This window comes from Brassica oleracea, chromosome C3 (genome assembly GCF_000695525.1).
Source record: "Brassica oleracea var. oleracea cultivar TO1000 chromosome C3, BOL, whole genome shotgun sequence".
NCBI classification, from domain to species: Eukaryota; Viridiplantae; Streptophyta; class Magnoliopsida; order Brassicales; family Brassicaceae; genus Brassica; species Brassica oleracea.
Genome location: NC_027750.1, coordinates 3,453,884 through 3,475,897, shown reverse-complemented (window position 1 = coordinate 3,475,897; position 22,014 = coordinate 3,453,884). Strand labels below are relative to the sequence as shown.

The window sequence follows — 22,014 nt, the reverse complement described above, 5'->3', positions numbered from 1 at the left end:
TAAGCTCGTCTCGTCGGCTTGTTGGGGTGAGCATGAATCACTGAGTCGATGAAATTATCAACTACTTGGTCGACCATTTCTTCTAAAGCTTCATCAACTTCATCACTTGATGAGGAAGACATTGGGTGACCTAACTATACAAATATTAACTACGTTAAAGGACAAATATGAGACACTCAAAAAATTTCTTTACTAACCTCTAGTGTCTCAATCTGTTTTTTTCAGACTCGGTACGAACTTCATCACCTCCTCAGCCTCCTCCAGACGCTTAGTCAAGCTTTCGATCTGCTCCTGGACACCAATCACCCAAGGCTGACGATAGTGAAACCCATCAGCCTTGTTTAGAACCAAAAAAATTCAGCATACGTATGTGTTATAAACATAATGAATGAAAATGTTCTTCAGAGTCTTACCTCGTAGTTGGCGCAGGTGAAGAAACGCTTCCCAGGAAGAGTGTCGTACTCCTGCTTCACTCGAACCTCGTCGATGATTCTCCCACCACAGGAACACCTTCTCGGAATCCCGTATTCTGAATCGCAAGTGTATGAAAGCATGTTGATGTAGTCCTTTTGCCTCTTTGAATGCTTTCTCTCTTCTGAGAGATCCATCTGTAAAACAAATCGAATCTATTTTAGAACATTAAAATCCAAACAATATAATAAACGACCCCTATATCGAACCCTCTTGAGGATTTACAATTATTAAACGAAACCCCCGAATCAATTTAGAACCCTAACTCGAAATCCCTCTATCGATTTGAAATCTCAGAGAAACGAACCCTAAATGAAACGACCATGACGATTTACAGCAATTATTCGAAACCCAGATATCGATTTACATCCCAAACTCGAAAGCCCCAAATTGATTTGAAATCCGAGAAAACGGTTTCGAGTTTCGACCACAAAATCGACCCAATTCAACCCTCAATCTACTCGATACTCACCTGAGCAAGTGGAGAAGACACTCCGTCGTCAATTAAGTCTTTGGATTTTTAAGGATACATGGCTGTTGAAGTGTGAGTTCGGATTTATGATTAAGGAATGATTAATGAATGATCAAAACCCCGACCTTGTTCCATGGGTTTTGATCTTGAATGGGCCTTTTTCACACTCGGGTCGAACATTGATAAGGATGTGCAGTCCACCTCCAACAATAGCTCATAGCGCCGTCTTCGTCGCCAGCTCTTCCACTTTAGATAGTTTTGTTCCATTCTTATGGAGCCGAATCGAACACTTACAAAATAGCAAAAAACTACGAAAGGCTACATAATCACATACACGTTTAAGCATAAAACATATATATATATATATATATACTAATAGTTTTATAGTTTGTGATCAAAGGCGATCGATGCCTTTAATTTAGGGATCTGTGTTTACATACGGCCTTCCATGGGTAACGCCTGCCCTAACATTAACATGTGAAGGGGTTAACATGACAGACTAGTCAACTAATATTGGAACAAATTGAACTGCAAGACTAAATTTAATGCTCTTCATTAACCCTGACATTATATGAATTTATTTAAATGTATGTCATTTTTTCAACAATGTCTATTCTACAAAGATTAGGCGAAGCCGATAATCATTGATTATGGTTTGTATGTCAAAGAAAGCAGATGTCTTATGGGTTTCACAGGATAGAGTATGTCTCTCTTCACAGGTGATCTCATTTTCATAATCTTCCCATTTGGGTAATTAACATATTGGGAATATGTATAAAGTATAGATATCGTTATCCATCATACAAGTGTAGGATATGATCCTAGTGCATCTTCCTTAAATGGCCGTGCCTGACACAAAGCATATCAAAGCATGAGATTCTAATCCAGATGGAGTTTATATATTTAGAGGGTCAATCTGTGACGTGAAATATTCAGCGGCACAAGTGGCTATGAGTTAATTTGTGTAAATAGATGTTTCGAGTTCCTTTAGCATGGATTCTTTCAATTTTATTTCATAACTACATATAGACAGTGGGCCAAATTTTTTTTTTTGCTCGAGGCCAATAAATCTCAGGCACACCTCTGAATGTATGAGATATTAACAACAAATCCTAGGATCTAGTGTTTCTTGATGTGATTACTTCCTCCCTTCGGTTGTTAAACCTGGTCCTGAAGCTAACGGGTTGAGAAACTAGTCACGTATCAAATGAGAGTACTATCACGGCAATGCAGGAACTAGAAATTTATATTTTGTCAATACAGTTGGCATAAAAATGCTGCAGTGAATGTGCGTTGATGTTAGTGAGTGCGAGACGTTGATGGTACATAAAATTGATAAAATCCATGATCATAGTTTTGTCACACATTAGTACATTGGTCAAATCCTCCATCTATATCTTCATGTTATTAAGGTCAGATAGAATTTATTGTTTTTCTGAATAACAGATGTACACGTGACTGGGTACATTTTACACGAGTTGTCTATGCAGTCCATGTGATTAAGGTCAAATAGATTTTTTAATTCATATGAAGCACCAATTAAGTTTTAGTTTTTATCAGGGTATTGCTAGTGATCAAAATAGTAAACTGTATTTTCCACAAAAAATAAATATATTTTTGAAACACAAATACTGAAAACAAATTAAGATCAGAGTTTGGTATAAATTCTCGGTCACGGTTGATCTGACCAAATTGTTACTCATCACATCTTTAGTTACAATTTAAAAATTTTGAAACTGAAAAAAAAATATGAATGAAAGATGCTACGAACAAAATAGAAAAAAACAATCTTTCTAATGGTCGGATGATGGAGAAGATATTTAACTTGTGCTCAGAATTATGAATATTTATTCTCATCAATTTACATCTCTGAAGTCTGACATGTGAATATTATTCAAAAGATCATCATAGCAGAAGTTTTGCAAGACTATATAAAGTATATACATAAATGTCAATTTCAAAACTAGCGCAATCAGTGGCTCTCATTAAGTGTAAAAGTAATTCTCTTCATACTGTTTTCAGAATAGCGTATACTGCCATAAAGGCAAAGTAATCACAGAGCCAATACCAAAGCTATTGACTGAAACATCAAAGCTTAAGAGATCAGAGTTTGGTTTAAAATTTTCGGTCACGGTTAAATCAGAAACACGGACCAATTTGTTGCTCATCACATCTCTTACTGCTAATCCAATAAACGAAAACCAAAAATCGAAGAAGGATATCATCGAGAAGAATAAGAGGATCATCAGAGAATAAAAATACTAAGAATCATATAGATTTCTCCTTCATATTGTTGCAGTATTTGCTCATCAGCTGATCTCACTATGCATCAAAATCCAAAAAAAAAAAACTTACAAAACAAAAGCAAGAAAGAGGATGTCATGTCCGAACCATAGTAGAGCTAATTAATGTCTGCGTAACTGCTTTATCCGAGTCTTCCTTATATATATCTTCGCCAACGAGTTATAAGAAGCAGCAAACCCTAATTTGTATTTACTTTTTTATCGGCCTTTTACGCCTATCAGGCCCAAAACTAACGAAGGTTGCTATGGTCTTAATTTGGGCCTTTTATAAAGCCCATTATAAATTTGAGGTCCATTTTTTACTTATCAGCCAACAAAAAAAAGAAATATTTGCTCTGCCGCTGAAACAAATCAATAAGGGAAGCATTTTGCCGTCGTTGTTTCTCCTCTTCTTCATATTCTCTCCTCTCTCTCCTCTCTCCTCTCTCCTCTCTCCTCTCTCAGTCGTAGCAGCTCCTTTGGACAATCTCTTTAACTCCGTCTTGCTTTTTTTTTTTTTTGATTTAACTCTGTTGTCATCGCAATTCTTCTTTGGTGCTTGCACACAATCTGAGAGAATTCATGTGAATTAGTCGCCGGTGATCGAAGTTGTTTCTTCTCGATTTTGAGAGATCTGGGCTATTTGGTTAGGTATCATTAAACTTCCATCTGAATTTCAAACTTTTAGAATTTTTATTTTACTAATTGATGATCTTTTTATGTTTCAGCAGCAATGAAGCGGATTAGAGATGACGTGTACTCCTCCGGGTCTCAATTCAAACGTCCTTTGCCCTCTTCTCGTGGCGAATCGTGAGTTCCTCTTTTAAAATCCAATTCGATTGTAACAATTTAGAATTCTAGGTTTTAGTTGGTGATCAATTTTGAATTTTTCCATCACATGCATAGTGTAATTCAGTTTTGGTTCAACGCGATCTTGAGTTGTAAGAGCTTGTTTTTGGTGCAGATATGTGCAGTCTCCAGTACCTGGTGATGGGGGAGTGAACTCTCAGAAGCTGACTACCGATGATGCTTTGTCTTACTTGAAGGACGTTAAGGAGATGTTTCAGGATCAGAGGGACAAGTATGATATGTTTCTTGAGGTTATGAAAGACTTCAAGGCACAAAGGTGAGACCTTTTGCTTTCCTATTATCATCAGATTGATTTTTTTTTTTTTTTTTTTTTTGTAGCTTCTGGAAACGTTCTTGATCTTGCGTTTTACAGGACCGATACATCTGGTGTGATTGCACGAGTCAAGGAGTTGTTTAAAGGGCATAACAATTTGATTTTCGGGTTTAACACGTTTCTGCCTAAGGGGTTTGAAATAACGCTTGATGAAGTAGAAGAAGAAGCTCCACCTAAGAAAACTGTTGAATTTGAAGAAGCCATATCTTTTGTTAATAAAATTAAGGTATGCAAGAAGTTTCTCGTATATTGATTTTTTCTTTCCAAGTGCTCTTAAACCTAGTGTCTCATTGTATTTGTATTTGTTTGTTTTATCTCTGTAGAAACGGTTCCAGAACGATGAAGATGTCTATAAGTCTTTCTTGGAGATCTTAAATATGTATCGGAAGGATGATAAGGACATCACTGAGGTTTACAATGAGGTAGTGTCACAGCTGGAGTCACTTTATCTATCTTACACTGTTACAGTTGAAGTTTATCAATTTTTTTGTGGCTCTAATATCTGTTTGTTAGGTATCGGCTCTTTTTGAGGACCACCTGGATTTGCTTGAAGAGTTTACTAGGTTCTTGCCAGAGTCTTTGGCGGCTCATTCAGCAGCTCAGTTAATCCGGAGTCAGGCCCAACGGTATCGTGACCGAGGATCAGGTCCTCCTCTTGTGCGTCCAATGTTAATAGAGAAGGTATTGTGTTGTTACTTTTGTTTTCCTGTTTATCACTGTTGTCACGTCTCTCGTTTCTCAGCTGATACATTTTTCATCATCAGGATCGCCGACGAGAAAGGGCTGTTGCTTCTCGGGGTGACCGTGATCATAGTGTTGACCGTTCTGACCTTAATGATGATAAAGCAATGGTTAAGATGCACAGAGAGCCGAAGAAACGAGTCGATAAGGAGAACAGAGAAAGAGAAAGAGAAAGAGAAAGAGAAAGAGAAAGGAGAAGCCGTGATTTGGACGATGCAGAAGCAGAGCAAGATAACTTGCACCATTTCTCAGAGAAAAGGAAGTCATCCAGAAGAACTGAGGGTTTTGAAGCTTATTCCGGTCCTGCTTCACATTCTGAGAAAAACAATCTAAAGAGTAAGCAGCTTTTGAACTATATGGAGATTCACACCTTTTCTGTTTTCTAGGCTCAACAATTATAATGCTTTATACAGGAGTTTAATAACATGCTACACGTCGTCACGCTATTATCATCACTTCCAATATATAAGTTGATGGATTGTTGATTTTTTAAATTATGTGAATATTTAATACAAGCTGATTTTCTAATTACTTGTCGACAAGTATGTTAGGGTTCAACTAGTCTATTCCTGTTTTCTGATACTTACGGCATAATCTTGTTTTCTGTGCTTCTTTCACTTTTTTAGGTATGTACAACCAAGCATTTGTGTTTTGTGAGAAAGTCAAGGAGAGACTATGCAGCCAAGATGATTATCAGACATTCTTGAAGTGTCTCAATATTTTCAGCAATGGAATTATCCACAGGAAAGAGCTGCAGAATTTGGTAGGTGTACAAATAGTTTATTGTTGATGGATAGGGGCGTAAAATTTGTATTAACTCCACTCTCTTTCATTCAGGTTTCTGATCTGCTTGGAAAATTCCCTGATCTCATGGATGAGTTTAATCAGTTCTTTGAGCGTTGTGAGAGTAATGGTATTTAAAACTGCCTACTGTCTTTTTTCTAGTGAAGATGTCTAGCTGTTTCTGATCATCATCCTATTTTGCAGATGGTTTCCAGCACCTCGCTGGCGTTATGAGCAAAAGTAAGCAGCACTTTCGTACCTTCTTATATGCTTTTTCTCTTGACTTTCTACGTCATTGGAATTACTAACACTGTTGGGTACACTTGCTGCAGAATCACTTAGCAGTGAAGAACGTTTATCTAGGCCAGTGAAGGGGGAGGAAAAGGAAACGGAAAGAGAACACAAACGCGACCTTGATGCTGCTAAGGAAAAGGAGCGTCCTAACGACAAGTACATGGGGAAATCTATTCAAGAGCTTGATCTATCTGATTGCGAGCGTTGCACTCCTAGCTACCGACTCCTCCCATCGGATGTAAAAATATTTTTAGAGTTCTATATTGCATCCGAGGCATTTTAACTGTACTTACTATCATATCTTATTTGCAGTATCCAATACCTTCCGTCCGCCACAGACAAAAATTAGGGGCTGCTGTTTTAAATGATCACTGGGTTTCTGTCACCTCAGGAAGTGAAGACTACTCTTTTAAGCACATGCGCAGAAACCAATATGAAGAAAGTCTGTTTAGATGTGAAGATGACAGGTACGTTTTACTGAGATTATATATTTTGTAGTTTTGAGTGATTTGTACGTTGTGGTTTACTTGCTTCTTGTTACAGATTTGAGTTGGATATGCTGTTGGAATCTGTGGGTTCTGCTGCGAAAAGCGCCGAAGAGTTGTTGAATAATATAATTGAGAAGAAAATAAGTATAGAGGGCTCCTTCCGGGTTGAAGACCACTTCACAGGTCTGTTGGCGTTTAGTGATTGTAGCACCCTCTGTTTCATCTCTTTCCCCTATCTTTGAGCTCTCATCTCTTGTCTTACACTTGCTATTTTGTTATTGACTTATTACAGCCCTAAATTTACGGTGCATAGAGAGACTTTATGGCGACCATGGTCTTGACGTGACTGACCTAATACGTAAGAATCCAACCGCTGCACTTCCTGTAATTCTTACTCGTTTGAAGCAGAAACAAGAAGAATGGACAAAGTGCCGTGAAGATTTTAATGCGGTCTGGGCGGATGTGTATGCGAAGAATCATTACAAGTCACTTGATCACCGCAGCTTCTATTTTAAGCAGCAAGATTCTAAGAACTTGAGTGCAAAAGGTAAATAAACTCTTGGAATATGTTTGGTCCATCAAGAAGTTTGTATATAAGTAACCACGATAGTTCTTCCTCACATTTTATTGCATGCATCCATTTGCCACGTGTCTATTCTTTCATTTACGTATTTGTTCTCATAATTTTTTTTATTTAATACCAGCGCTGGTGACTGAAATCAAGGACCTGAAAGAGAAGTCTCAGGAAGAAGATGATGTTCTTCTGTCTGTAGCTGCTGGTCACAGACAACCCATAATTCCTCACTTCGAGTATGAATATTTGGACAGGACTATTCATGAAGATTTATTCAAACTAGTCCAATTTTCGTGTGAGGAGATATGTTCTACAAAGGAGCAGATCGGTAAAGTTCTGAGGCTCTGGAAAAGTTTCCTGGAAATGATGCTTGGTGTTCCACCCAGGGCCAAGGGGTCAAATTCTGTTGAAGATGTTGTAGAAACCAAGCATCACGGTGCATTGACGAGTGGGGAGGTTAATGTGAGCTCTGACTCGACAAATTTGGTTTCGAGGCAACTAAAGTTTGCTGCCAATGGAGATGAGTATGCTTCATCTGGGGTCTCCAAACATGGCGCGACTGGTCTGTTAAAGAGGGATTCTTCAGCGAAAGAAAATTGTAAGGATGGTGAGCCTGCTAATAAAGATGTTGCCACCTGTTCTGCTGTAAAACCTCAGAAAGACCAAGAAAATGGAAATGGAGCCGATAAACGATTTGGAGATGTTGATGACAGAGTAGCCACATTCCCAAGTGGGGTAGAAAACAATATTGGTAAAGTAGGGAGTGGCGATTCCTCAGGTACTTTCAAGAATGAACCTGATTTTCTTTTCTTCAGTTTGTGTGTAATATATCTACCTTATCATGTCAGTGATTCTTTACTTTTATTTGAAAGGTTCACGTGGCATTTTATCCAAACAAGGTGACGCTATAGAGAACGCTGACACCATAGTTATAGCAAATGGAGTGCTACCAGATGCTTCTAAAGCCAACAGTAATTATGATGAACCTGGTGGTCCATCCAATGTTGAGAAGGAGGAAGGTGAATTGTCACCTATTGGTGATTCTGAAGACAACTTTGTTGTTTATGAAGATCGTGATTTGAAGACTACTGCCAAGCCAGAACATTCCGTTGAAGCTGAAGGAGAAAATGATGATGCTGACGATGAAGATGGCGATGATGCTTCAGAGGGTGGTGAGGACGCGTCGGGAACTGAATCTATTGGTGACGAATGTTCACAAGACGGTAACGGTATGGAGGAAGAGGGCGAGCATGATGAGATTGATGGTAAAGCTGAGAGTGAAGGAGAGGCAGAGGGGATGGATTCGCATCTTATAGAAGAGGACAATCGGTTGCTTCCATTGTCAGAACGTGTTCTATTATCCGTTAAGCCTCTTTCAAAGCATGTAGCCGCAGCAGCGTTGCTTGATGAGAGACAAAAAGATTCCAGAGTGTTCTACGGGAATGACGACTTTTATGTTCTTTTCAGGCTTCATCGAGTGAGTTCAATCGTTTCTTATGATTTGCTTTTCTCAGATTAAAAGTTTGAAAACGTAGGTTTTACCTTTTTGTTTTTTTATTGGGTTTGAATTTCCAGACCCTGTACGAGAGAATTTTGTCTGCAAAAACATATTGCACAGGCAGTGAACTGAATCGGAGAAACACGAAAGATACTAGTTCACCTGATCCTTATGCAAGGTACAGTCGTCAACCAAATTGATGTAGATATAGACCATGGAGCGTATTGAAGTTATAAATTCGTTTTGTGTATATTGTGAAGGTTTATGAGTGCTCTGTTTAGTCTGCTTAATGGCTCAGCTGAAAGTTCCAAGTTTGAGGATGAATGTCGAGCTATTATTGGAAACCAATCATATGTTTTATTCACGTTGGAAAAACTGATATACAAACTAGTTAAACAGGTAATTCTCGTCACCTGCTTTCTTGGTTTTAGATTTGATCATTTATACTTTCCAGACATTATATTCATTTCTGACTTCATTTCATGTACTGCAGCTTCAAGCTGTTGTAGCAGACGATATGGATAATAAGCTTCTCCAGTTGTATGAGTATGAGAAGTCTCGGAAACCTGGGAGGGTCATTGACTCGGTGTATTATGAAAACGCGAGGATTCTCCTTCACGAGGAAAATATTTATCGGTTGGAATGTGTAAGAACCCTAAACCAATTCTCATTTCACTCTCTCTCTTCATTGGGGTATTACGATTGTTCATTGACCCTGAAACTTGTTTTCTGTGTGTTCTAATTCATATGCAGTCGTCCTCTCCATCCCGTTTGTCAATCCAGCTTATGGATAGTATAATCGAAAAGCCTGAGGCTTATGCAGTCTCCATGGATCCCACGTTTGCAAGTTATCTGCAAAAGGAGTTCCTTTCCAACTCATCAGGGAAAAAAGTAGCCCCACAGGCCATTGTGTTAAAAAGGTATATCGAGTTTCAGTACCTTTTTACATGTCTCTAATCACATATAAACCCATCTCTTACTGTATAATTTGGTACAGTTCCATTACTTTTGGAATGATTCAAGACATTAGGTACATAAAACCAAGTTGTTCCGCTGAATTCTTATTGTGCAGGAACATGCGTGGATACTCTGGTCTGGATGATCTTGCAGTCGCCTGCAAGGCAATGGAAGGTGTAGAAGTAATTAATGGCCTTGAGTGCAAGATGTCTTGCTCTTCCTACAAGGTAACAGCGAATCTAGTCTTAAACCAAACCGGTACAGGTTTCATGTTTTGAGAATCTAGAACTAGAACCAATCTACACATCAATAAGTGCTGATTGCTTCAAAACATCTCTTGTTGTAGATCTCGTATGTCTTGGACACGGAGGATTTCTTCCATAGGAAGAAGAAGAAGCAGAAGAAGCCGTCACATGAAAAATCATCATCGGAGCAACGCAAGTTGTACAGAGTAGAAAGATTCCACAAGTTTCTCTCAGCTTCAAGATGACAGCAACAAGAAGAAGAACATCAAAACGGATCTTTTATCATTTACTTCAACACAAGGAAGGTTAGAGGCAGACCAAGTTCTCCCTACAACTTTCTCAGGAATAAAAAGAACTTTCAAGTACTTTCTCGTTAGTATTCTGTGAAGAAGTTCCTTGCACAGTAGTGTGTATTTATCTAATTTGTATCTTGATGACTTAGGTTTACCAAAAAAAATGTGTGGATGTAAATAATGAAAACACATACGTGGTTGGTTTGTATCTACAGACATAGAAAAGTTCAAAGGAGAGATTCTCTCTTTTATATAAATAAATGATTTTTCAACGTTTCTTGTTAGTTTCTTCTCGTACGGAGAGAATCATTCACCAAGAACACCTATTTGTATAACTCTTCTCAAAGAAAAATCAACCTGTTTTGATCAAAACCTAACCAGAACTATCCGTCTGTGAATGAGAAAAGATGAAGCTGCCGTTTATTCATACATGGGCTTCTTCTTCCTTCCAAATTTTGTTGGGCCATTAAATTTCGCCAGCCCATTTAGTTTATTTGACCATTTCAACTCCTGCTGTTTACAAAAATTAGGAGAATGCGCATAGTGTGTTTTACTTTTACCTCGTCTAGCTATCGAAAACTCTAGTCCCGGCGGCATCATCGAGCTCAATCAGATCAACATCGTGCAGTCTCAAGAAACTAAAAGGTGTGTTTGGATATCAAGCTTTGTTCTGAACTTGTTTGGCGGGGACTTCTCAAAATATACATACCCGGTTGATGATTAAATTATACGGTTGACCAAAGTTGACCGGAATCTAGCTCTTGATTAAAAGACAATACTACCACTGACGCACTACTCGAATCTACCGTAAAACCACAAGAAAAGTCCACCGTCATTCAGTTATATAAAACTCAGAGCCGAAAGAAACTAAACGGATCAGGTAAAAAACGACGTAGTTTCATTAGCAAAAGACTTCGGAATTTCCGAGGAGGAGAGACATGCCCTTCATCGGCGGCAACCCCCGCCGTAGTCCCCCCGGCAGCGGAAGCGGAAGCGGCTGGCGTCAATCCCTTCTCCCAACAACATCCTCATCCAAATCAAAACTCCCGATCAATCGAAAACCACGAAAACAACGAACAGCTCTCATCAACTTCCTCTTCACGAACTTCCTCCTCATCGCTCTCCTCGTCTTCTCCCTCCTCTTCCTTCTCCTCACGCTCTTCCACTTCGGCGTCCCAAAACCGATCTCCTCCCGCTTCCTCTCCTCCTCCTCCTCCAGATCCAACCGATTCGCAAAGCCGCGTAAGAGCATCATCAATCGACGACACGTAAACAGTTCACTCTCCGTCGCCGCCGTCGTGGACATCACTACCAAGGATCTGTACGATAGGATCGAGTTCAAGGACGTAGACGGAGGTCCGTGGAAGCAAGGGTGGCAAGTGACGTACAGAGGAGACGAGTGGGAGAGAGAGAAGCTGAAGATCTTCGTGGTGCCTCACTCGCATAACGATCCTGGGTGGAAGCTTACGGTGGAGGAGTATTATCAGTTGCAGTCGAGGCATATCCTCGACACCATCGTCGAGACTTTATCCAAGGTGACGAAATGACTAATATCTCTAGTGACGTCAGCGTGAATTGCATTTTAATTTTTTATTTATTTTAGTGATCGCATTTTTTTTTTGTGTAGGATTCTAGACGGAAGTTTATATGGGAGGAGATGTCGTATCTGGAGAGATGGTGGAGAGACGCTTCACCTAGTAAGCAGGAAGCTTTGAGTAGCTTGGTTAAGAACGGGCAGTTAGAGATCGTTGGTGGTGGCTGGGTGATGAATGATGAGGTAATGTTTCCTTGATAAAAAAAAATGAAAAATGAGATATGTTGAGATGAGCTAAGTGTTTTCTTTGATGTCGTGTGTGCAGGCTAATTCACATTATTTTGCCATAATTGAGCAGGTATGTTTCTTCATCTCTTGACTTTCCATTTTTTATGCACTTAAACTTTCTGCTTCTGTTTGTTTTTAGAAGTTTTTGACTTTTACTGAAATAAAGATGAAGATGATGACAGTGGTACTGTATTTCTCATTTTATGTTTCCTATTCGTTTGTATTTATTATGTCACATCTGGTTGGTTATAGTTCAACAGTACCTAAGACCTCGTTTGAGCTCAAAACCCTCCTTTTGGTTGTGTGTAAACAAGAGCATGTGATGTTAGAATATTAATTAGCTAGAAATATAATGCTAGTTTAACCAGCTGCTTGTTGCATTGTGTTTGTAACATGTGTTTTTTTTTCCTTTTTGGGTAAAGCATCTTCTAAGAGTTAGGATTCCAAGCTTTTTGTGTGTAAACTATGTTTTCTTATTAAACTGGCTCTACTTTTGTATCTGATTTTGTTCTGGACCGCTTCTTCTGCAGATCGCAGAGGGTAATATGTGGCTTAATGACACAATTGGGGTTATTCCTAAGAACTCATGGGCCATAGATCCCTTTGGCTATTCGTCAACTATGGCTTATCTCCTCCGGCGTATGGGTTTCGAGAACATGCTTATTCAGAGGACTCATTACGAGCTCAAGAAAGAGCTTGCCCTGCACAAGAATCTTGAATACATTTGGCGACAGAGTTGGGATACTATGGAGACAACAGATATTTTTGTTCATATGATGCCTTTCTATTCATACGATATCCCACACACTTGTGGTCCAGAGCCTGCAATTTGCTGTCAGTTTGATTTTGCTCGGAAGCGGGGGTTCAAGTATGAACTTTGTCCATGGGGAAAGCACCCAGTGGAGACCACACAAGAAAATGTTCAGGAGAGAGCATCAAAGCTTCTGGATCAGTACAGGAAAAAGTCCACCCTTTATAGAACCAATACCCTTCTTATACCTCTTGGAGATGATTTTCGGTACATCAGTATGGATGAAGCCGAGGCTCAGTTCCGTAACTACCAGATGTTGTTTGATCACATCAACTCTGATCCTAGTCTGAACGCAGAGGCAAAGTTTGGCACTCTTGATGATTACTTCAGAACACTTCGAGAAGAAGCTGATAGAGTAAATTATTCTCTTCCTGGTGAGGTTGGCTCTGGTCAGGTTGTTGGCTTTCCTTCTCTGTCAGGTGACTTCTTTACATATGCAGATAGGCAACAAGACTACTGGAGTGGCTATTACGTTTCAAGGCCTTTCTTCAAAGCTGTTGATCGTGTGCTCGAGCATACCCTTCGTGGAGCTGAGATCATGATGTCGTTTCTGTTAGGTTATTGCCATCGAGTTCAGTGTGAGAAATTTCCGACAAGTTTTGCGTATAAGTTAACTGCTGCTAGAAGGAATCTAGCTCTTTTCCAGCACCATGATGGGGTTACCGGAACTGCTAAGGATCATGTGGTTCAAGATTACGGCTCCCGGATGCATACTTCACTGCAAGACCTTCAGATTTTTATGTCTAAAGCAATCGAAGTTCTCCTTGGGATCCGCCAAGGGAAAGAAAAATCCGATCAGTCCCCATCGTTATTCGAGGCAGAGCAAGTGCGATCCAAGTATGATGCTCAGCCGGTTCACAAGCCAATTGCTGCGCGTGAAGGAAACGTACACGCAGTTATACTCTTCAATCCATCGGAACAGAGGAGAGAGGAGGTAGTGAATGTAGTCGTCAACCGTGCTGAAATCTCGGTTCTCGACTCGAACTGGACTTGTGTCCCTAGCCAGATTTCTCCTGAAGTGCAGCATGACAAAACCAAACTGTTCACCGGCAGACACCGCCTTTACTGGAAAGCTTCCATTCCAGCTCTTGGTCTGAGAACTTATTACATTGCTAACGGGAATGTGGAATGCGAGAAAGCGATACAGTCTAAACTCAAATACGCTTCTGAGTTAGACCCATTCCCTTGTCCCTCTCCATATTCCTGCTCAAAACTTGACAGCGATGTGACTGAGATCCGAAACGAACATCAGACTCTTGTGTTTGACGTTAAGAACGGCTTACTCCAGAAGATAGTCCATAGAAATGGACCGGAGACTGTCGTGAGAGAAGAGATTGGTATGTACTTTAGTCCAGATAGTGGAGCTTACCTGTTCAAACCAAAAGGTGAAGCTCAACCGATTGTTAAATCCGGTGGACATCTAGTCATCTCCGAGGGACTGCTAGTCCAAGAAGTCTTCTCGTACCCTAAAACCAGATGGGAGAAATCTCCCATCTCTCACAGCACCCGAGTATACACTGGAGGCAACACGCTTCAGGATCTAGTGGTTGAGATGGAATATCATGTTGAGCTACTCGGAGAAGACTTCAATGACCAGGAACTAATTGTCCGGTACAAGAGTGATATCGACAACAAAAAGGTCTTCTACTCTGATCTCAACGGTTTCCAAATGAGCAGGAGGGAAACGTATGATAAGATACCCCTTCAAGGAAACTACTACCCAATGCCATCTCTCGCATTCATCCAAGGATCCAGCGGCCAGAGATTCTCTGTACACTCTCGCCAATCTCTTGGCGTTGCAAGTCTTGAAGATGGTTGGTTGGAGATTATGCTGGACAGACGCTTGGTTCGGGACGATGGACGTGGCCTAGGGCAAGGCGTGATGGATAACCGCCCAATGACCGTTGTTTTTCACCTTCTTGTGGACTCCAACATCTCTCAGGCGGACTCTGTGTCTAACCCTTCCCTTCTCTCTCACCTCGTAGGTGCTCACTTGAACTATCCCATAAACACATTCATTGCCAAGAAACCGCAAGACATATCGGTGCGTGTTCCGCAGTACGGTTCGTTTGCTCCTTTAGCCAAACCATTACCGTGTGACCTCCACATTGTGAATTTCAAGGTTCCACGTCCATCAAAATACTCTCAGCCATTGGAAGAGGACAACTCAAGGTTCGCCCTTATCATCAACCGACGAGCTTATGACAAAGCTTATTGCCATAAAGGAAGAAGAGCAAACTGCACAAGCGTGGCTGTTGAACCAGTGAACTTCTCCGACTTGTTCAAAGATCTTGCAGCTACAAAGGTGAAACCAACTTCATTGAATCTTTTGCAAGAAGACATGGAGAGTCTCGGGTACGACGAACAAGAACCACCCCGAGATGGTTCACAAGGACGTGTCTCGATTTCTCCCATGGAAATACGAGCTTACAAGCTTGAGCTACGACCTCACAAGTAAAAAAAGATATCACAGTCAAGACTGGTCGTTTGACTCTTTGGCTGGTTACAGCGTCACAAGATCGTTGACTAAGAGGTTGGGGTCAGAATCGGCTTCTTGCTAAAAAAAGCTGTTCGTGGAAACGTAAAGCTGACAAAAGAGAGAGTAGAAAGCTGGAGAGCCTTTGTGTGTCCATGTAAAACTACTGTAAGACCTTAGTTACATAAGTTTCCTTAAAAATAAACTTTTAATTTTCATGGAAATAAATAGTTGAATACAATCAACTTAACATGCAATAAAACTTGATTATTTTACTGACCATAACTCTCAGTACATCATTCTTTATCAGCAGGCTTGCCATAACTCTCGTACTTCCTCTGGATCATAAACTGGGTGAAGTAAGAAGGTGGAGAATGAAGGGCTCTGATCTCCTTGTACTCTCTCCACCACTTCATGAAACTGCTTCCCTCCAAGAAAATCTCCGGCGAAACCTCACGCTTTTTGAGCATCTCCCCCACGTATTCTTCAAACCTCATGAGTTTTTCCAGCAACTCCTCTCTCCCCACCACTTGTGTTTTCAGAGCAAGAGCATCGGTTACACGCATAGCTTCCTGAACATCAGCCCAGAAACAAGAATCAAACGTCAAAAGATCACTCAGATCACTCCCAGGGGGTCTAGCCGGAGAGGGGATTTTCTCATCTTCCACTCCCGCCTTAAACCATTTCTCGAGCGTAACATAGTGGCGAGGCCTTGAGTTTCGATACTCTTTCCCACCATCCCGGTAATATGTAGCAATGTCAAGCGGCTCGATCATTCGTCTGTAGTTGTGCCCGGAGAGGAGAGACCGGGTCTTGAGTAGTGACTTCTCACTCTGAGGCGTCTTCTCCACTTCTTCAACCAATTCTTTCCAGTAATCGTTTAGCTCTCTCCTGCGATTCTCGTAAGAAAAAACTAGTTGCGTCTTGAAGTGATCATAGTAACCGATCTTCATCTTCTTGCATATCTTTTTGTACCATTCAAAATATATCATGTGTATCTTCATGTCGTTTAGCTTTATAAGCGGATCAAAACGCGGCTTCTTGTTCTCAGCACGTTCCGCCATCCGGTTGAAAACGCCATCATCAACCATCAGTCTTGTTTCCACCGCAACAGGCTGAACCAGACGACCAAGAACTTCACTGTAGTCTCTCCAGACTATTTCATCCGCGTTAGCACCGCCTAGCAACTCCGTGACAGTCACAGGGTCGTCGATGCAGACGCATTGGGAGCCGACCCAAATCAAGAACGTTCCAAAAGGCTTGAAATTTGTGTTCACGGGAGTTTGTGCAGCGTCGGCCACCACGTGAAGGAAACATGAGTTCCACAAGGAGTTCTCAAGAATCTGTTGCAGAGAAGCGTCTCCAAGTAAAGGCGAGCCAAAAGTGATGCACAAGGGACGTTTGAAATTAGGCTCGACTGACTCTAGAAGCCACAGCGTAAAGAGAGATGCGACAGATCCTCCTAACGCAGCTCCGGTTATGATCACATGCTTCTTGGACTTGAGCAAGCCGAGCAACTACAAAACAACAACACATAATGACTTACTAAAAGATCTATAAAAGTTATTGACTTGGGAAACACCAAACCAGATTAAACAAAAGAGAGTAAACAACTGTCACACCCAAAGTTGTTGCTTGTAAACAAAAGAGAGTAGAGTGCGAGTTGAAAGTTACCTCTAATTTGAGTTCGGTGAGGTTGTTCTTGTTGGCAGAGACAAAGAGCTGGTAAGCAGGTTTGTGAAGGGAGAATGAGAAGATGTTCTCGGAGCGTAGAAAATGAAACGGATTCTGACCTTCTGGCCCAGATAGAGGAGTGGAAGCAGCAGAATCAAAAGGGAAACTCGGTGCCACGAAAACCACAATTGTGTATATGCCTTCATGGTAAGGCTTGAACTCTAAACCTGAAACTTGATTTCCATGGGCTGCTGAGATCTTACTCCATGCCTTGTCTAAGACACCGGAGTTGGACACAAGCTTCCCGAGCTCCAAGCATTTTCTATAAAGAAAGAAAACTATGAATTTAGTCAAATGTCCAAAGAGCAAGATTTTCAAGAATACAATGTATATAAAACTATGAATATATATATATATATATATATATCGATTATGTTATCTTCTGATCTGTAACTTTTTTTTAAAAAGTTCTATAGAATGAGGATCAGCCATGAGTTGAGCAACTGAGTAACAAAAATTAAAAAGAAAGAGTCATTTCTAATACTTACAGTGATGAAGAATCCATGGCTTGAGCTGGAAATGTTCTATAGAGAAGAAAGTTGCAAAGAGAGGATTGTATTATAGAAAGTAGGACAAACAAACGATGTTGAAAATGAGAGAAATCAATTCTTTTTAAAAAAAAGAACTAACAACTCCTCTTTCTCTTTTTCCGCGAAGATCGCAAAAAGAAAAAGCATAGATTCGCTCAGCACTTCGAGCCGACATATTTGACATTAAGTGTGAATTGAATATATAAAAAATGTAGAACTGAAAATAAATACTTGCAAGTTGCAACACAGTTTATAAACCAACTTTGTTTCTTGTGACACAAGAAAGATCTGAAATATTTGCTGGTCTGAAAAGGTAAATATTCTTCATCAGCAGGCTTAAAATGTTCGCCATAAAGGAAGAAGAGCGAACTGCACAAGCGTGGCTGATGAACCAGTGAACTTCTCCGACATGTTTAAAGATCTTGCAGCTACAAAGGTGAAACCAACTTCATTGAATCTTTTGCAAGAAGACATGGAGATTTTCGAGTACGACGATCAAGAACCACCCCGAGATGGTTCACAAGGACGTGTCTCGATCTCTCCCATGGAAATACGAGCTTACAAGCTTGAGCTACGACCTCACAAGTAAAAAAAATATATCACAGTCATGACTACTGATCATTGACTATTTGGCTGGTTACAACGTCATAAGATCGTTGACGAAGAGGTTGAGCTCAGAATCGGCTTCTTGCTAAAAAAGCTGTTGGGGAAACGTAAAGCTGACAAAAGAGAGAGTAGAAAGCTGGAGAGCCTTTGTGTGGCCATGTAAAAACTACTGTAAGACCTTAGTTACATAATTTTCCTTAAAATGTACTTTTTTTATTTTCATGGAAATAAATAGTTGGATACAAATACAATCAATCATCAACTTAACATGCAATGTAACTGATTATTTTACTGACCATAACTCTCAGTACATCATTCTTTATCAGCAGGCTTGCCATAACTCTCGTGCTTGTTATTGTTCATAAACTCGGTGAAGTGGGTAGGTGGAGCATGTAAGCCTTTGATCTCCTTGTACTCTTTCCACCACTTCATGAAACTGCTTCCCTCCAAGAAAATCTCCGGCGAAACCTCGCGCTTTTCTATCATCTTCCACACGTATTCTTCAAACTTCATGAGCTTCTCAAACAACACCTCTCTCCCCACCAATTGTGTTCTCAGAGCATTGTTTACAAGCATAGCTTCCTCAACATCAGCCCAGAAACAAGAATCAAACGTCAAAAGATCACTCAGGTCTCTCCCTTCCCATCTAGTCGGTTTAATATTTTCCGCCTTAAACCATTTCTCGAGCATTTCATAGTGGCGAGACCTTCCAGTGGTTCGATACTCTCTTTTACCCCTGAGGTAATACTCAGCAATGTCGAGTGGCTCGACCAGCCGTCTGTAGTTGTGCCCCGCGAAGAGAGACCGGGTCTTGAGAAGTGACTTTTCGCTCTGAGGCATCTTCTCCACTTCTTTGACCAATGATATCCAGTAATCGTTTAGCTCTTTCTTGCGCTTCTCAGTAACCACATCGACTATTGAATCAGGAGACTTCATATTTGTCTTGAACCGGTCGTAGTAACCCATCGTGCTTTTCTTTTTGTACTTTTCTAAATGCATCATTTCTATCTTCATGTGGTTTAGCTTTATAAGCGGATCAAAACGCAGTTTCTTGTTCGCAGCACGATCCGCCATCCGGTTGATAATTCCATCATCAACTATCAGTCTTGTTTCCACGGCTAACGGTTGAACCAGACGACCGAGAACTTCGCTGTAGTCCCTCCAGACTACTTCATCCGTGTTAGCACCGCCTAGCAGCTCCGTGACCGTCTCAGGGTCATCGATGCAAATGCATTGGGAGTCGAAACAAATCAAGAACGTTCCAAAAGGCTTGAAAGCTTGCGTTAGGAGAGTTTGTGCAGCGTCAGCCACGTGAAGGAAACATGAGTTCCTCAAGGAGTTCTCAAGAATCTGCTGCAGAGAAGCGTCTCCTATTAAAGGAGAGCCAAAAGCGATGCACAAGGGACGTCTCAGTTTCGGGTCGACTGTGTCTACAAGCCAAAGCGTAAACAGAGATGCGACCGATCCTCCTAACGCAGCTCCGGTTAGGATCACTTGTTTCTTGGACTTGAGCAACTACGGAAAATATGATGTAAAATTAGAGAATAATGATATTATTGAGTTGTATTATCCTTTAACAAAAGATTTATAACGTTAAAATCCCTCAACTAAGTTTGTTTTGTGTAAAAACCCCAACACTAAATATTTAACGAAAAAAACTTCAAACTAACTTTATTTAATGAATTAAACCCTAACGGGTCATAATTACCATTACTACCCGTAAATCTTTAGTTTAGGGGTTTCCACATTAAGTAAACATAACTGAGGGGTTTTACCATTAAAAATAAAAATAAATAAAAAACATTTAAAATTTTATATTATTATCTAAAAATTAGTAACTTAAATTTTTAAAATTAGAATATATGAGTTTGATGTGTTTTTAACATCAACATTATATATGTATGAATTAAAAATATAAACACCCAGAAAATATAATTAAAATTATCTAAAGATTTACCTGTCATAAAATTACTAAAAGATTAAAAATGTAAAAAACAAAAAAATATAATAAAAATTATATCTTATCTAATAAAATGTAATAATAAATCTTTTAATTTTTATTATATTTTCTGAGTTTTTACATTTTTAATTTATACATATATAATGTTGATGTTAAAAACACATCAAACTCATATATTTTTAAAAAAAAAACTAAATGCTAATTTTGAAAATTTAAGTTACTAATTTTTAGATAATATTAAAGTTTTGATTCTTTTTAATTTTTAATGGTAAAACCTCTCAACTATGTTTACTTAATATAGAAACCCCTAAACTAAAAATTTACCGGTAGTAATGGTAATTATGATCTGGTAGGCTTTAGTTCATTAAATAAAGTTAGTCTGAAATTTTTTTCGTTAAATACTTAGTTCGAGGGTTTTTACCCAAAACAAACTTAGTTGAAGGGTCTTAACGTTAAAAATCCTTTAACAAACTACGTGAAGTTACTTATATACAAAAATTAAATCTGTCCTAATTTGAAACAAAACCAAAATATATATATCTGAATGGCAAAATTCCATAAAAATATCCCAACTAAAATTCATTAAGCTTTTTAATGCCCAAACTTTTTTTGCTACTCACTTTAATACTCCAACTAATTATCTTGTTCATTTTAATGCACCAACTTTTAAAACTGTACCCTTTTTAATACTCAAACTTTATTTATTTTAATTGAAAATACTAATAAGTTTCAAACGAAATTTAAAAAATCTCCAAAACCTAAGAAAAAAATACTAAAATTTTCTAATTTTATTTTCAGATTTAGGAAAGAAGGTAAATAAATAAGGAGAAAATAAATAAATTTGTTTTCCATTTCAGAAAACATATTAAAATCAATATTTAAAACTTAAAATTTTATTAGAAAATTTAAGATTTTAGACAATCTAGTTACTTTTATTTCTCAAACAGGAAATAAAATTAGAAATTTCTCATATTTTTTTTGTAAATTTTAAAGATTTTTTAAGTTTCGTTTGAAATCTATTACTATTTTTAATTAAAATAAACAAAGTTTGGGTATTAAAATGACATAGTTTTAAAAGTTTGTATACTATAATGAGCAAAATAATTAGTTGGGATATTAAACTGGATAATGAAAAAGTTTGATTATTAAAAAGCTATCAAAATTTAGTTGGATTAATTTTATGGAATTTTTCCTATCTAAATCAACTAATCCCCTATATATTATTTGTGAAACATTACAACTTTTTTTTGTAGTCATGTGTCATCACTAAAATAATTCTTAGAATTATTAGAGAAATATGTTGGTCCATCTAATTATATAATAAACTTTTTATTAAACTAACCACAAATTCATTATTAATGTCATTTATTATTTCCTTAAATAAAGATTACAGAATTGCCTAATGTGGCTAAAGTATATATGACAATTAATGATTTTGAATAATAAAGATCTGATAAAAAAATAATGTATCTTCTATCAAATTTGTTTAATTTTAAACTGTTAAAATAATTTAAAAAAATCACAATAACGTACCATATTGTAAAAATTTAGATTTTTCTGTATATGTTATATTTTGAATTTAAAAAAAAGACTATAAATTACTAAAACTGTTAAAAGTCTCACATTCAAATTTTGCGATCCATGGTTTAAAATTTTTGTTATGACAAAATACAAATGATTACAAAATCATATAAATAAAAGTCTAATTTAATTAATCATTAAGATTTAATATATATATGTATATATATCATTCTAAATTAAACTATAAACCATATTGAATAAATAAATATTTTA

The 22,014-nt window shown here is 38.6% G+C and overlaps 5 protein-coding genes across 6 annotated transcripts in view; 2 read left to right on the top strand and 3 right to left on the bottom strand.

The window, feature by feature from the left end:
- Window positions 1-207: 207 nt before the first annotated feature.
- On the bottom strand, window positions 208-954 carry LOC106329671. Its single transcript, XM_013768348.1, has 3 exons — window positions 944-954; window positions 414-608; window positions 208-336 (listed from the first exon to the last, which is right to left on the bottom strand). The coding sequence occupies exons 2-3, from the start codon at window positions 606-608 to the stop codon at window positions 208-210; spliced, it is 324 nt and encodes a 107-aa protein (XP_013623802.1). The 5' UTR covers window positions 944-954.
- A 2,649-nt stretch (window positions 955-3,603) lies between these two features.
- Window positions 3,604-10,558, top strand: LOC106334838 (paired amphipathic helix protein Sin3-like 2). Of its 2 annotated transcripts, none has more exons than XM_013773215.1 (22): window positions 3,604-3,876; window positions 3,954-4,035; window positions 4,190-4,351; window positions 4,448-4,634; window positions 4,732-4,830; window positions 4,922-5,089; window positions 5,173-5,485; window positions 5,776-5,912; window positions 5,987-6,062; window positions 6,137-6,172; window positions 6,265-6,464; window positions 6,539-6,693; window positions 6,770-6,897; window positions 7,007-7,261; window positions 7,419-8,039; window positions 8,161-8,765; window positions 8,864-8,964; window positions 9,047-9,185; window positions 9,280-9,432; window positions 9,540-9,706; window positions 9,859-9,970; window positions 10,090-10,558. In XM_013773215.1, the coding sequence occupies exons 2-22, from the start codon at window positions 3,959-3,961 to the stop codon at window positions 10,231-10,233; spliced, it is 4,035 nt and encodes a 1,344-aa protein (XP_013628669.1). In that variant the 5' UTR covers window positions 3,604-3,876; window positions 3,954-3,958; the 3' UTR covers window positions 10,234-10,558. The 2 variants fall into 2 exon arrangements, with proteins under 2 accessions (XP_013628669.1, XP_013628668.1); XM_013773214.1 differs by having other exon boundaries at window positions 7,419-8,066.
- A 566-nt stretch (window positions 10,559-11,124) lies between these two features.
- Window positions 11,125-15,992, top strand: LOC106334765 (alpha-mannosidase 2-like). The gene is made up of 5 exons (XM_013773120.1): window positions 11,125-11,816; window positions 11,909-12,058; window positions 12,141-12,173; window positions 12,634-15,558; window positions 15,701-15,992. Exons 1-4 carry the CDS (start codon window positions 11,220-11,222, stop codon window positions 15,370-15,372), a joined length of 3,519 nt encoding a protein of 1,172 aa, XP_013628574.1. The 5' UTR covers window positions 11,125-11,219; the 3' UTR covers window positions 15,373-15,558; window positions 15,701-15,992.
- LOC106334766 (senescence-associated carboxylesterase 101-like) lies at window positions 15,554-17,721 on the bottom strand. The gene is made up of 3 exons (XM_013773121.1): window positions 17,613-17,721; window positions 17,065-17,386; window positions 15,554-16,907 (listed from the first exon to the last, which is right to left on the bottom strand). The coding sequence occupies exons 1-3, from the start codon at window positions 17,627-17,629 to the stop codon at window positions 15,687-15,689; spliced, it is 1,560 nt and encodes a 519-aa protein (XP_013628575.1). The 5' UTR covers window positions 17,630-17,721; the 3' UTR covers window positions 15,554-15,686.
- Window positions 17,722-18,290: 569 nt separating this feature from the next.
- LOC106331874 (senescence-associated carboxylesterase 101-like) overlaps window positions 18,291-22,014 on the bottom strand; it is a 5,130-nt gene continuing 1,406 nt past the window's right edge. The window contains exon 3 of the mRNA XM_013770305.1: window positions 18,291-19,775. Within this exon, the coding sequence (XP_013625759.1) occupies window positions 18,573-19,775 (1,203 nt within the window). The 3' untranslated portion in view covers window positions 18,291-18,572. The remainder of the gene's footprint in view (window positions 19,776-22,014) is intronic.

What these genes read in the sequence shown, in the direction of transcription:
- LOC106329671 (XM_013768348.1), bottom strand. Translation starts at nt 608, where the DNA reads ATGGATCTCTCAGAAGAGAGAAAGCATTCAAAGAGGCAAAAGGACTAC. An exon ending in TCACCTGCGCCAACTACGAG is followed by an intron (nt 337 to 413) that starts GTAAGACTCTGA and finishes GTTCTAAACAAG; the next exon opens with GCTGATGGGTTTCACTATCG.
- LOC106334838 (XM_013773214.1), top strand. Translation starts at nt 3,959, where the DNA reads ATGAAGCGGATTAGAGATGACGTGTACTCCTCCGGGTCTCAATTCAAA. An exon ending in TGAGCGTTGTGAGAGTAATG is followed by an intron (nt 6,063 to 6,136) that starts GTATTTAAAACT and finishes CCTATTTTGCAG; the next exon opens with ATGGTTTCCAGCACCTCGCT. An exon ending in AGGGAGTGGCGATTCCTCAG is followed by an intron (nt 8,067 to 8,160) that starts GTACTTTCAAGA and finishes TTTATTTGAAAG; the next exon opens with GTTCACGTGGCATTTTATCC.
- LOC106334765 (XM_013773120.1), top strand. Translation starts at nt 11,220, where the DNA reads ATGCCCTTCATCGGCGGCAACCCCCGCCGTAGTCCCCCCGGCAGCGGA. An exon ending in TCGTCGAGACTTTATCCAAG is followed by an intron (nt 11,817 to 11,908) that starts GTGACGAAATGA and finishes TTTTTTGTGTAG; the next exon opens with GATTCTAGACGGAAGTTTAT. An exon ending in ATTTTGCCATAATTGAGCAG is followed by an intron (nt 12,174 to 12,633) that starts GTATGTTTCTTC and finishes CTTCTTCTGCAG; the next exon opens with ATCGCAGAGGGTAATATGTG.
- LOC106334766 (XM_013773121.1), bottom strand. An exon ending in TCACCGAACTCAAATTAGAG is followed by an intron (nt 16,908 to 17,064) that starts GTAACTTTCAAC and finishes GTTGTTTTGTAG; the next exon opens with TTGCTCGGCTTGCTCAAGTC.